This window comes from Rhinolophus ferrumequinum, chromosome 24 (assembly GCF_004115265.2).
Source record: "Rhinolophus ferrumequinum isolate MPI-CBG mRhiFer1 chromosome 24, mRhiFer1_v1.p, whole genome shotgun sequence".
Lineage (NCBI taxonomy): Eukaryota > Metazoa > Chordata > Mammalia > Chiroptera > Rhinolophidae > Rhinolophus > Rhinolophus ferrumequinum.
The window spans coordinates 40,290,748-40,304,481 of NC_046307.1; the positions used below are offsets into that span (position 1 = coordinate 40,290,748).

Sequence of the window (13,734 nt, forward strand, 5' to 3'; positions counted from 1 at the left end):
AAACCCAACGCAGCCCTGCTTACACAGTAAAGGTATGCATCAGCTCCCATTCCTAGAAATTCACAGGTGCGGTAGGCATCTTGGTTGCTTGATCTAGCAGCTCAGCAGGGTCACTTAGGAACCAGTTCCTGTCCCTGTTCTGATAGCCACAGTTTGGGCTTTATTCTGACACTGATAGTCAGGGTTAGTGAGAGAGTGCGACTGGCCTCTGGCTGCCTCTTCAAATCAGTAAGTCTGCAGTCCGGAGCCTCCGGGCTCTACGATTGCCGTCTGCCCTCGTTTGTAATGACCTAGGCTGCCTGCACTGTCCCTTTTAGGCCCAGACGCGCGTGTGGGCTCATGGCCTTCCTTTGGACTCAGTATTTATGGGAGCCCACTGCTCACTGTCATCCAGGAGACTGACAGGAAATAGCCACTTCTCATTTCTTCTCCCACAGGGACAAAATCTGCCTGGGCGACTCCTGTTTCTGCGTTATGTCGTCCAGACCCTGGAAGATGACTTCCAGCAGATACTGAGGAAGCAACGACAGCACCTGCAGCAATCCATTGCAAGCACCATGCTGTCCTGTGACAGGCAGCCCCACAACATCAGGTAACCAGCCACCTGCACCCTGAGCGGATGGGAGGCAGGGGCTGGAAGGGGGCCCCGAGAACATCCGGTGGATGATGACAGAGTCTAGTCACAAGATAGTGTGACAGGATCGGCACTGACACTACAGATGGTCCTGAAACAAACCTTCTCGATGCCAAGCATATGGCTGGCCCCAGGGCTTGTGTGCTTTTCCCTCAAGGCCATCGACCTCCTTGGGTCTCTTTCACTGTTGTCTGAACATCATGAGATTCAAGGAGAAACCTTAACTCGTAAAACTTTCCACGGCCTTTATAAACTTAGATTGATCTCCATCCCCCTGGAACTATAACCCTTGCTTGTTTTGGAAATGGTCCTCACCAGGCTGGTATACCAGCGTCCCTTTTCTCAGAGCATTATTGAAATTCTCCCACTTGTTTTTATATGTTCCCATATGTTCCTGTGTATTTGTTAAGAATCAATGATACAGGCCAACGTGGGATATTGACTATTATAACATCTTTGATAAAAATAGATTTCATTGTGTTTGGAGCGTTGCTCAGCCTCTTCCCCTTAGTTGGCGTGCCCATACCCATTTCCCAAGATGTGCCATTTTATGTAAAGTTTAAATGCTAATTAGTATAGAAGTAGAAATTCAGCAAAGAATCTCTAAGACCACAGGGTAGCGTAATTGGGTTTTACATTTTAAAATAACTCGTGTGAATAATGCGAGTAACTGCTGTGTGAGCATAGGCCCTGGACTGGGTGGCGATGGGACATACGATCACACTCAAGCTGATGTCATCAGCTGCTCTCATTTCCACTAGTGCTACTGTGTGCCTCTCACTGTGCAGTGCGATTCTTGGGTTTCAAGACAGTCACACGAAATGCAAGCCAAGTCCTCCAGTTTGTGCTTTACCAGTGGAAAAAAAGTCACCTGTTCTAGATGGAGCAAAAAGCAGCTGATTATGAGATTAAGGTTGTGCTTACATGTATTTATCAAAACTCATCACACAACTGTGTGCGATGTGTGGTGTACAAACTGTACCTCACTGGCAAGTTTTTAAAAAGAGAACAAGATGGGGGAAGTAAAATCTTTGAGATCTTGTGTCTCTGAAAATATCTTTCTTTATCTTCCCCCACATTGGTAACTGAGTATAGATATTTAGGTTAGAAATAACTTTTCTACAGAATATTGGAGGAAATCTTCCATTGTCTTCCAGCTTCCAGAATCACTGTTAAGAAGTCGTCAGCTTTGATTACTGATTCTTTTTATGTATCCTGATTTTTATCTCTGGAAGTTTATAGAATCCTCTTCTTGCTCAGTAGGCTTTTTGAAGGTCTATATTCATCCACTATGCTGGGCATTCAGTGGGCCATTTCAGTCTAGAAACATGTCCTTCATTCCTGGAAAATCGAGTTTTCATCTCTGCTATCGTGTTTTCAATTTCCAAGAGCTCTTTTACTTATTTCTCTAAATATTCCTTTTTAAAATTAATAGTATTCTGTTCTTGTTTTCTTCTTTCACGGATCTGTATCTTCTCATATCTTTGATGAGACTAATGGTAGCTTTTATTTTTGTTTACTCTCTGCATAATGTCTGTTTTCTCCAAGTTGCTTTTTTGGGGGTGTGGGGGCGGGTTAGTTTGGGCTCTTTTGGACTTTCTCTCATGTTAGAGCCTTTCCATAGGTGTCTGGTAAACCCTGGTTGTCTATCCCCTTTTAAGGGTGACAGACTCAAGAGCTGATGGAAGTTCTGAGCACATGGGAGGACTTGTCATTTCTGAACTTCCCTGTAGGTGGAACTGGCTGCCCATTTCTTAGACAATACGTTGTCCATGTCTTCAGGTCTTTCCTCTTGGGCTGGATGGTTTTTCCACCTTCCTATCTCCTACTGAAGGACAGAGACTGGGGTGCCAGGGTTTGGGAGGACAGCTGGGGGAAGCCAGCAAAGCATCTCCGCCTTCAGCGTGCATGTGTTCCCTCAGTGCCCGGTGTTTGCGGCAGTGCCTTTGCCTTCTTCCAGCCATGACTGCTGCCCCAGCCCACCACCCTGGGTGAGCGCTCCACAACCTGTAGTCTGCAGTGCTGGGGAAGATGATCCAGGGGTCGAAAATTTTCTAAAGCAGCGTACAAGCCATCATACTTATTCTAACTTACCCCTTCTACTCGTACTTCAGAGAAACCTTGTGCTACGGTTCGCAGAGCTTGTTGAAGATTCTCTTCCCTTCTTTTTTGATAAATAGGCATATATAAGATTGCTCTTCTCTACTGTGGGCTTAGGACCCAGCTTTCTCAATTCTGCTAAGTCAGTTAAAATACATCCCTTTGCCAAAGTCATAGACTTAGATTAAACATTATCCTTAAAACATGAATCACTTGCCTTATTTACTTCGTTAATTGGTTACTTTTGATTTTGTAATCAGCATCTCTTAACTTCCCTCCCAAATCAAAGGCTGGGACCTTGACAACTACCTACATCTAACCACACATCCATCCCCCACTGCCCACTTTTGTGCCCTCCTGCACCCAAAGTAATCAGCATCCTGAATGTTTATCATTTCCTTTCCTTTTTATGTAGTTTTATTGCGTCTGCATATGTTCCTACTGTACATACGCTAAACCTTGGTTATTATCATTAATTGATGACACCTAATAATAGAAAACTAGCAAAGACTTCTGTGGCCATCCAGTCCAACTTACAACCTTGTCAAGGAATGTTTGGGGTCAGGAAGCCACAGAAAATACTATTTGACCTTGGAGGTACCTTTCAAAAATTAAAACTGAAAGAAAAATGCTGGTATTTTAATTAGCTTTTGTAACCTTATTGCAATTAAATGTATGTTTCCATTAGACTTATTTCAATGTTGAAAACAGCCTACGGGCCCTCCGAGTGCCACTGGGGAAACTAGGGGTCTAGGAACCCAGGTTAAGGCTGAAGTTCTGAGCACCACACAATCAAACAGACGTTTAACCTTTTCTTATCTTTTTTCCATTGCAGGGATGTGATCAAGTGGTTGGTCAAAGTGGTAACTGAAGATGGATTAACTCAGCCCCCAAATGGGAGCCAGACCTCTTCACGAACAGGAATCTTGAAGGCCAGCAGTAGCCATCCATGTCCCCAGCCTAACCTGACAAAGAACACCACTCAGCTGTAAGTGGCAGGCGGAAGCTGTCTTTCCTGGGGCTGTTGGGACTTACCGTTGTAGAGAACAACCACTCCCTAAGAGCAGTTGCCCCCAGATTAACAAGCCCTTGTAACAGAATGATTCCTACTAAAGACTATCTTCTTTGACCAAAGGCTCAATTTCCAATCCCAAAGGTAGGACAAGAGCAGATGTTTTCCCCCTAGATGGTTAGGACTTCACTAAGTGTATACAAATTTACAAAGCTAAAGTGGAACCAAAAGAGGGACACGGCCCTCCCTCTCCGGGTTCCAAGAGTCAATAGAGGGTTACAGCCCCTCACCCCTTCAGCTAGCCACTGACAGAAGAGAAGGAGCCATGGGTAGTGGGTGTTCCTGCAGCGTCTGGTCTGCAAGGATCTGTGTCTATCTCCTCCAGTCTGGGATTAGAATGGCAGTTCAACCTGCACGTTCCAACACGTTATGACAGCAATGGCTCAGACCAGGCAGGTCCCGTGACCTCAGACGGCACTGGAAAGAAATTCCTTAAAAAAAAAAAAAAAAAAAAAAAAAATTCCTGGCATTTCTTTTGTGGGGTTGAGGGTTGTCCTGGCATTTTTTGAGAGATGCCAGGATTTTAGGGGCTGGAGCTACCTTTGCACGAGTCACCCATTACTCCACGTCAGTCATGCTGCTAAAAGCCACTCACTTGACATTCATCCCTAAGTTCGCAATGCTATAGTGTAATCTAGTTGCACCAAGCTGATTTTCATATAAGACCTATGGGTTTTAACTAATTTAGGAGACAATCTTGTATCTATAAGGAGAATGTTTTAGGACAATGAAGCATTGACTTGGGCAGATTGGGAGATCCAAGAGAGGCAGACACTGTTCCTTCAATGGAAGCTAATCTCATATAAAAAACAGTAACAGTAAATTTACTATCAATAAATATTAGTAGTAATAAAAATAGGGCCCTCTAACAGTTGATTTATTATTGTCTTAACAATGACAGGCGCTACCATTCACTACGAGTGCCTGTCTGCCATATATCTTACAGAACACTCACAACTTTATGAAATAGGTAGTGTCAGTAATTTGCCAAAAGTTGAACGGCTTGTCATTGCAGACACAGAATCTAATGCCAAAGCCCCTGGTCTACCTACTGTGTCACTGGCTGCACATTTTCTGAAAACAGAGCCCTTTCTTCCATCACAAATAATAATGCGTGTTACAAAAGGCTGCTTCAGGCCAGGCTCACCTTTCTGAGGGGTTGCCCGGATTCCTTCTCCCACGTCAGCCTGGTGCAGTCTGATGGGCGACAGGGTCACATTCCACCAGCTGACGTTCCGAGACGGGACTTAGTAAACGATTAGTGCAAAGGAACCGTAACAGGAGAAAACTCTATGGTAAATATCTCTCTTCCCCGGATCAAAGAAAGTCAAGTAATTGTTAGTCATTCTGGACCTGTTTCATCATCTGTAAAATTGAGAAGTTATAGGTTAGCTGATCCTTATAGTTCTCTAGGTCCTTAAGATTGTATGTTTCTATTTTTGAATTTAAAAGCAGCTTGCTTTTGCAGCTCACCCCAGGTTCTGAGAGGTTCAGATAGTATGATCTGGCAAAGGGATTCAGGTAGGTGAAATGGCTAACTCCAAGCATGCTGATGGTTTGAGTAGTTCTCCCTGACCTAGTGTGTGCTTCACAAGACCCTGTAGTCCATGGGGGCGTCCTCCGGCCAGCAGGGTGGCTCCTGGCCGGGCATCCTGCTCACTTGGGCTCTGTGTTCTGGACTCAGGATTGTCTGCCAGCTGCAGAGAATGCTGTCCATCGCCGTGGAGGTAGACCGGACCCCCACCTGCAGCTCCAATAAAATCGCTGAGATGATGTTTGGGTTTGTGCTGGACATTCCTGAGAGGAGTCAGAGGTGAGTCTTAGCTGTGTTTACGCTTTTTATTCTGAATACATAACTTCAAAAGAAAATTCCACATAATAAATTGAGGGGGAAAAGAGGTGGAGGGATAGCTCATGTCTCTAACCTAGTGGAAGAAAGCCGTTCTCAACTAATTATTATTTGCAACTAAGGCATAATTTTTTGGGAAGAGGTAGGATACCTAAAATGGAGACTGACGTTTCCTCCTTTGTCCATTTGGCTTACAACTTCACACATCCTTCAAGATTCAGCTGTTTAGCGTGACCTTCTGCCCTGACCCTCAGCCATAGAGCCTGGCATAACTGTTCACTGTAGGCTTGAGGGATGAATGAAACAGGCATTTCTGATATTAGGGAGAGAAGAGGTGACCCAAGAATGAACAGGGTTGGACCTATAGTAAGTGTGTGGACCTGGACCAGATAGTAAGAATAAGAAATTCAGTTCTTTTAAGGGTGAATTAGTAAAGCATTCCATTAGAAGATAGAGAAATAGAGTTCTTGGCTAGAACTAAGGATTCCTTCTTTGAACCAGTAACTGTAGAATCCAAAGGAAGAAAAATAAACTGGAATGAATATGAATTCATGAGCACTTGCTGGCACAGGAAGTAACTATGAGAGAGCCTTTGTGCAGCGGTGACCCCTGGGGAAATTCTCTGTTGGCTCCTTGCCTCTCATCCTCATCCCGAAGCTCCCAGGTGGCAGCCAAGACTATTCTGGTACAGCTCTGGTTCCTCTATTAAAAGAAAATGTCATACCAAACAGTACTGTAATAAAGATATAATTAAAATACCCCGCTATGGTTAAGACAAGCACTTACTGGGTCCCTGTGATATCTCATAGTTCCGTGAAACTTTGTAACATTTTTCCTATTTAATGAAGGAGAAAAATACTCAAAGTAGTGAACTAACTAGCCCAGGGTTACAGAGCTAGTCAGATTCAGAATCCAAATTTAAACCCAGAACTGCTTACTCTCACGTTCACAGTTCAAAGGAGGCAGAATGGTACAGTGGTCAGTAAGAAGGAAGCGTGCACAGATACCACGCTTGTGCTACCACTTTTTCAGGAGTGCTTCATTTGAGTCCAACTCATACCTAATTCATTCATTGAAGCCCGGATTCTGCTGAGAGATGAGAAATCTAAGGAATGGGTAAATATAAACAAATTCAGACTTAACAGAGAAAAAAAAAATTTAAATAAAACCTGGTCCTACTTTAAAACTCTCTCAGAAGGGGCAAATTGGCAACCACCCAAATTATACTAGGAGATACTTAATATGGCCTTTACCTTGGTTTATCTTAATTTTTTAAAGTGTAGGTATAATTTACACACAATTAAATCGTATAAACTAATTTACCTAAGTATCATTCCATGAGTTTTGGCAAATGCATACACCGGTGTGACCTATCATTTTCTAGTAGCTCATGGATGGTATACAGACATCCTGCAACCTCATTAAGTTCATTGTAATAGGAATGTTTTTGTGGTTTCCTTAGGATTTTCTACACACAAAATCATATTGTCTGCAAATAAAAATAGTTTAACATCTTCCTTTCCGATCTGTATGCCTTTTGCTGCTTCGTCTTGCCTTATTACATGGGCCTGTACCACCAGTAAAATGTTGGAGAAGGGATGAGAGACAGCCTTGCCTTGTTCCAGACGTGGGGAAACACTCAGTCTTTGACCATCAAGTGAATTTTGTATAAATGGAATCATACAGTATGTAACCTTTTTGGATTGGCTTTTTTCCACCGGAGTCATTCAGGTTGTTGAGTCAGTAATTCATTCCTTTTTATTGCTGCATAGTATTCCATGGTACGGGTATACTGTGGATTTCTTTTAACCATTTACCCGCTGAAGGAGATCTGTATTGTTCCCAGTTTGGGGCTATTGTGAATAAAGCTGCTATCAACATTCATGTACAAATCTTCATGTGAACATTAGTCTTCATTTCTCCGGAATAAATGCCAAAGGGTCTGATTTTTGTATCATGTGGTAGTTACCTGCTTAGCTTTTGCAGAAACTGCCGAACTCTTTCCCCAACTGTCTGTACCATTTTACATTCCCACCAGCAATACGTGAGTGATGAGGTCCCTCTGCGTTCTGGCCCGCATTTGGTGTTGCGGTTCACTTTATAGTTGCCATTTCTCTTTGCTGACAGTCCCCATCTAGTCACTCATTATATACATCTTGGTTGGTTAGTTGGTTGGTTGGTTGGTTGGTTGGTTGGTTGGTTGGTTGGTTGTTTGGTTGGTTAACCTTGAGCCTATTTATAATAGTTGTTCTAAAGTCCTGTATCACCTCTTAGTCTGTTTTCCTGGACGTTTTCCTCCTGATTATGGACCACATTTTCCTGCTTTTTCCTGTCTAATCATTTTTTATTGTGTGCTGGACACTGTGAATGCCTGCATCGTTGGGAGTCTGAAATTTGCTGTCTTCTTTTAAAGGGTATTGAGTTTTATTCTGGCAGGCCTTTGATTTGCTGGCAGATTAACTTTCTCCTATTGAGGCTTGCTTCTGGGATTTGTAAGGGTGGTTCTAAAGCAGCCCTCATTAAAGGGCTCGAGCCTTCAGGCTTAGTCCTTCTGGGGTCTCAGCTGACGGCGCAAGGTGTTTAGTGAGACCTCTTCACTCTAGCTTATTGAAGCCCCAGGGTCTCTCAGTAGTGGGAAAGCTCCAGAATCCCCACTCAGCTCACAGCCCCTCCCCCCAGTGGCTGTTCTCTTAGGCTTTTGGAGTTTCTCCCTGCACCTGTGTCAAGGGGGTCCCTTACACACATTTCTTGAGCTCCCTCTTCTCTGACACAAATAGCACCCACCTCAGATGTCCTGAACTCCAATTTCTCCTTCCTCTGCCCCACAAGCCCACTGCTTTCTGTTTGGGACCCACACTTTCCTCTGCCTTAGAAAGTATCCCCAGCAAGAGATCTGGGGTAAATGTAAGGTTTAGTACCTTTGTTTCCCTTCTCTCGAGAACAACAGTCCTTTATAGCAGCTAGTCCAATACCTGGAAAGTTATTCCATGTATTTTGTCATTTTAGAATTGTCTGACAGGAGGGTAAATCCAATACCTGCTACTCTGTTAAGGTTGAATCTGGATGTTGGCCTTCCTCTTTGTCTTGTTTTTAAAATTTAAATTTGAATTGCTATAGACAATTGTACCTCTATTTCCTACTACGTCCAATACATTAAAATCACCATCTTGTCCTCTGTGTATCTCTGAGTTTGCCATCTGTAGAATATAAAACAAGGCCCTGGAATAAAAATTGGAAGAGAAAATACAGTTTGAAATAAAAGACTATTGAATAGGAAAACTGTCTTGTGAGAATAATAGGCCAAACACAGAGCAGAAATTAGACTTTAAAAGAATTTGGGGCCTATTTTTCAACTGTAATCATTTGGAGTTCTTTGTGTTAATAAGAAAATTTTTCAGAGAGGATATAGAGAATGATTTTTTAAACATTAAAGAGGTAAAATGGATTTTTCACAAATATTGTAGACTTTTTAAAAAATTTGAATATTAAGAAGCAGTTTTAAAAATATTCATTCTGCTTTTTAAATTTTGCTTTTATACAAATAACGTATATGCCTGGTAGAAAAACAAAGGGAAAGGGAAAACAAAAAGAATACTTCGTTATTTATCATTTTTATAAATGGCAGTGGTGCAAGAGCCCCCTTTTTCCAGATGTTGCACAACGGCAAAGGGGCGGGACGTGTAGGAGGAAGGGCCCTTGGACGAGCGTGTGCTTCCCAGCACTGCTCTGGCGAGCAGACCTGGCCAGGACCACTCCAAAGCTTCGGCCAAATCCTTCAGGCAGTCCAGGGAAGCACACTGTGCATCGGAGAGTCATAATTTTTTTTTTTTTTTGGAAGCTGACATCGCTTTTAGAACAACGTGTTCCATTCGCCTTCCTGAAGCGCCGCTCCCGTTGTGTAGCCCTCCTGCTCTAGGCCTCTGAACAGGCTCCAGCCCGTCCCTGCTGCTCGAGCACCGCCCTGGGCAGGGCGCCACAGCCAAGGGCAAGCGTCCCTCTGGGACTCTCAAGTCCTAGACTTGAAATGTAAGAAGCTGCAGGGCCACAGCTGTGTAGTTTTTACTGCTTTGGTTTTGCCCCCCGTTCTTCCCTCTGTTGAGATGCGTCCTGCCTGGAGCCTTCTCTGATGCTCCTCGCTGAGAAGGCCGCTCCCGGTCGCCTGCAGTCTTCCTGTATCTTTGGGACCACAGCACTCCACATATCTGTGCACCAGGCCTGCCCTGTACTGACCCTGGTTGTGTCCCTCTTGCCATGTTCAGCTGTCAGCTTTTCGAGACCAGTGCTCTGTTATTCATCTTCCTATTCTTTGCTGTGCCACACAGTAGCTAGCACGTTGGGGGGTTCAGAAATATTTATTCTCAGTATTAATTCCTAATCACGGTACAAAGTAATTCTTTTTAATGTGTCCTAAACATGTCTCGTCCAAATGTCAGACACTGTCCTCGCTCCTGGCTCTTGTGAATTGGTGAACAAACCTGTTTCGGCCCTGTCCACAAGCGCTGTGGTTTTGGGGGCATGCACCCTACCCTTTGTTAGCCGTCTCTGTCCTGGGGCACACGCTGGTGCCTTCAGGGGGAATGGTGGCATGTGTCCCTGCAATGTTAGCTGTGACGGGCAGCTCCTTTTCCTCTCCCCACACAGAGAGATGTTCTTTACCACCATGGAGAGCCACCTCCTGCGCTGCAAAGTGCTGGAGATCATATTCCTCCACAGCTGCGAGACGCCTACCCGCCTGCCCTTATCTCTGGCCCAGACCCTCTATTTTCTGAACAATTCCACATCACTGCTCAAGTGTCAGGTACGTGTTTCCCTGCCTTGAACCTTTCCCCTAATGCTTGAGGGTAATGCAAAAGTACAAAACTACATGAAAACTACAAAACCTTTAGCCGAGGAGGCCATGTATTACTGAGTGCTCTCACTGTCTCCACAGTCAGATAAAACCCAGTGGCAGACATGGGATGAGCTGGTTGAGCACCTGCAGTTTCTGTTATCCAGTTATCAGCATGTTTTACGAGGTAAGGAGCATTTGTTCACAAAGATGGTGCGGGAGTCTGATGGTGGGCGTTACTATACATGAACGGTACACACGGGATTCTAACTTGTCAGCTCACGAAAAGCATTGTTCCTTGGTTGTACCTATAAGGAACAAGGAGTGACATGGCTAGAAACAAGAAGTCATACATTTCTGTTATGGCAGATGATACACTGGTCCTCACAGCAGTAGGCTGCGTAGAGAAGCACGAGTCACCGTAACAGGGAAGCGTTCAGTGACAACCTGATGAGCCCTGCCTGGCATCTTACCCGGGCCCATCACTGCAGTGTCTTCGGTGGGTCGATTGCTGCTCACTGGACACTGCCAACACCTGTCAGTATGACGCAAACACAGAGCAGATCAGTGGCAAGCGGACGTGTACATCTTACAGAAGATGCGCGACGCCCTGCAGTCCGTCAGCACGGCTCTGCTGAGACCACAGCGAAGCCAGAGGGCAGTAGGGTCTGGAAGAGTTAGGCCGAGTCACACTCAGGAGAGGAATACCGACCAGGATAGGGGTGCAATAGCCGCTTCACGTGAGGAGGATTTACTGGTCCAGGGTTAATGAGGCTCTTGGGGAGCTGATGCAATTATTAATTACAAAAGGAGAAACTAACTTTAGAGGGAAGAAAACTGGCCTTCCTCTGAGTGACGCCCTGAGAAGGGCACCTTATCACTTCTGTAGTGTTTTTACCAGAAATCCACGACCTAAATCTAATCACAGAAAGATCAGACAAACCCATCTGGAGGGACCTTTCACAGAATAACTGGCCTGTACTCTTCAAAAGGACCAATTTCCTAAAACCAAAGGAGGACAGAGGAACTGTTCCCCATTAAAAAAAGACAAAAACAAAAGCACACGAATACTAAATGAAAAACATGACCCTATATGGGATCCTGAATGGGAAAAAAGCTACAAAGTACATTAATGGGATAATTGGTGAAATTTAAATAGATTAGACAATAAAATTGTATTACTATCAAATTTCCTACTTTTGATAATTATCCTGGCTTATGAAGTACATGTTCTTGATCTTAGGAAATCCACACGAGTACTGAGGGATAGCAGGGCGCAGTGTCTGCAACTTCTTCTCAAACAAAGGGAGAAGGTGCGGACACAGCATTTACCTGGCGTGATCACGCTGTGATGGCTTTTAGCTCAGTAATGGCACTTGGGACGGTCACACAGCCCTTACACCCTCTCGGGCCTACAACTGAGGGAGCTGTTGGGGGGACATTTAAAAAAACCACTAGATTTAAGACAGAATGTCACGGCTTAAATCCCAACCTCAGCACTTAACTCTGCGTTGGGCAGCTAACTCTATGTCCCTAGACCTTAGTTTCTTCCTCCTGTTGAACGGGGATGGTCATATTTAACCTGCCAAGGCTGGCTGCAAAAAAAGTAGTCAGCGCTCATTCAATGCGAGTGAATCCGTGGGCCTGTCTGCCGAGCCAGGACCGGGCCATGAGGGTCTTTCCTGTTTCAAGCTCTTGTAACTAAAACTGAACAGAGTGCTCGTCAAGGCCGCAATTACGTGGTTGTACTGTTTGTGCATTTTCAGCACGCTCACAGAATGGTACATACACGTCTTAGGACAAAGCCCCAAAGGCAAATTCCACGTGTCCTCAGCCTCACTGAGGCTTATGTAATTGTTCCTTTTGGAGCTCTAGCACAAAGTTGAATATTAAAGCAGCTTGTTTTTCAAGTTCACCTTTAACACTTGTTCATTTCTGCTTTGCTTCCCAAGGAATACACCCGGGTCATGGGCAGTAGTGACCTACCATGGGCATGGGGTCTGGTTTTGTTACAGAATATTCTTGTGCTTCGAGTAAGGGTGAGGAAGGCCTCAGACCAGTACATTGAATAAACGGGCTGTGTTCCAATACTGTTTTATCCTTGCTTGACATCCTCTCCAGTTGCTTTGGAGACCAAGAGTTAAAAGGAGAAAAAAATACTTAGAACCAGCAGTTTGAAAAGTGTCCTACAGAGAACACAGCGGAATGGTAACCTGTAGTGGTCAGTGGGCATTTTACTGCGAGGGCTCCCTAGTCATCTGCCTTTCCAGGTGGTCTGAGGACGCTGTTGGGGCATTCTAGCGCCTCACACTTTCAAACTATGAATTCAAACATACACTTTTTAAAGGAACAAAAGGCACGCCTTACCTGAACCCCACTGTGCATACAGCTCAGACAGGGGAGCCCACAGAAGTCCTCCACTAGTTTATTCTGAGGAGTCACACACAGTCTTCCTGCAAAGAGCCCTGTCCACAAAGAGGAGAAAAGCAGGCGCTCGCAAGATCAGTTCACTTCGTACATTTATCCAGGCAAGAAATATTTCCCGAATGCCTTCCCTGGGCCTGACTCATTGAGAAAACGTCAGTGAGTAAGACCAACAACGGCCCCTGCCCTTACAGAGCTTCTCGCCTCGTGGAGATTGACACTAAACAAATAATCCCACAAGGAACATAATCCCTGTTAAAATGAATTCTGTGAAGGAAAGCACAAGTGCACAAAATAGGAGGACCTACTCTACTGTTGGAGGGACCCTGGAAGGGTCTGAAAAAGTGACACTTCAGCTATGAAGTACTGGGGTTAGCCAGGCAAACAGGGAGGGTAGCGTTTTCCACAAAGAAAAAAACAGCAGGTCCAAGGGCCTTGAGGCAGGAAGTTGCTTAGCAAGTCCAAGGAGCACAGAACAAGCCAGTAGGGTCGGGATGTACTGAGCAAGAGAACAGATGGAGACGAGATGGAAGAGTGCCCAGGCTAGGATGCGAAGGCCTCTGGGCCAGGTTAGGGAATTGCAACTTGACTCCAAGGGTAAAGAGAAACCATCCAAGTGATTGAGAGTCAGGCTGCTCTCTCTGATGTGTGGTGAATGGTTTGAGGGAGGACCAGAGAGGTCGGGGAAGGGTAATGGTGCCAAGGGGGTGGGTTGTGCAGTGGGGAGGGACAGTGCACTGTCAAGGTCAGTCTGAGGACATGGGTGATGCAGGCCGAAGGATGACGCCCAGCGTTCTGCCATAACTGAGATGCAGATAAATGGAGGA

At 44.8% G+C, this 13,734-nt stretch overlaps 1 protein-coding gene across 1 annotated transcript in view; it reads left to right on the top strand.

Moving 5' to 3' along the window:
* The window catches only part of SIMC1 (SUMO interacting motifs containing 1), a 46,961-nt gene that overhangs the window by 27,739 nt on the left and 5,488 nt on the right, over positions 1 to 13,734 (top strand). The window contains exons 5-9 of the mRNA XM_033096894.1: positions 438 to 592; positions 3,570 to 3,722; positions 5,491 to 5,619; positions 10,297 to 10,453; positions 10,586 to 10,670. Coding sequence (XP_032952785.1) covers positions 438 to 592; positions 3,570 to 3,722; positions 5,491 to 5,619; positions 10,297 to 10,453; positions 10,586 to 10,670 — 679 coding nt within the window. The remainder of the gene's footprint in view (positions 1 to 437; positions 593 to 3,569; positions 3,723 to 5,490; positions 5,620 to 10,296; positions 10,454 to 10,585; positions 10,671 to 13,734) is intronic.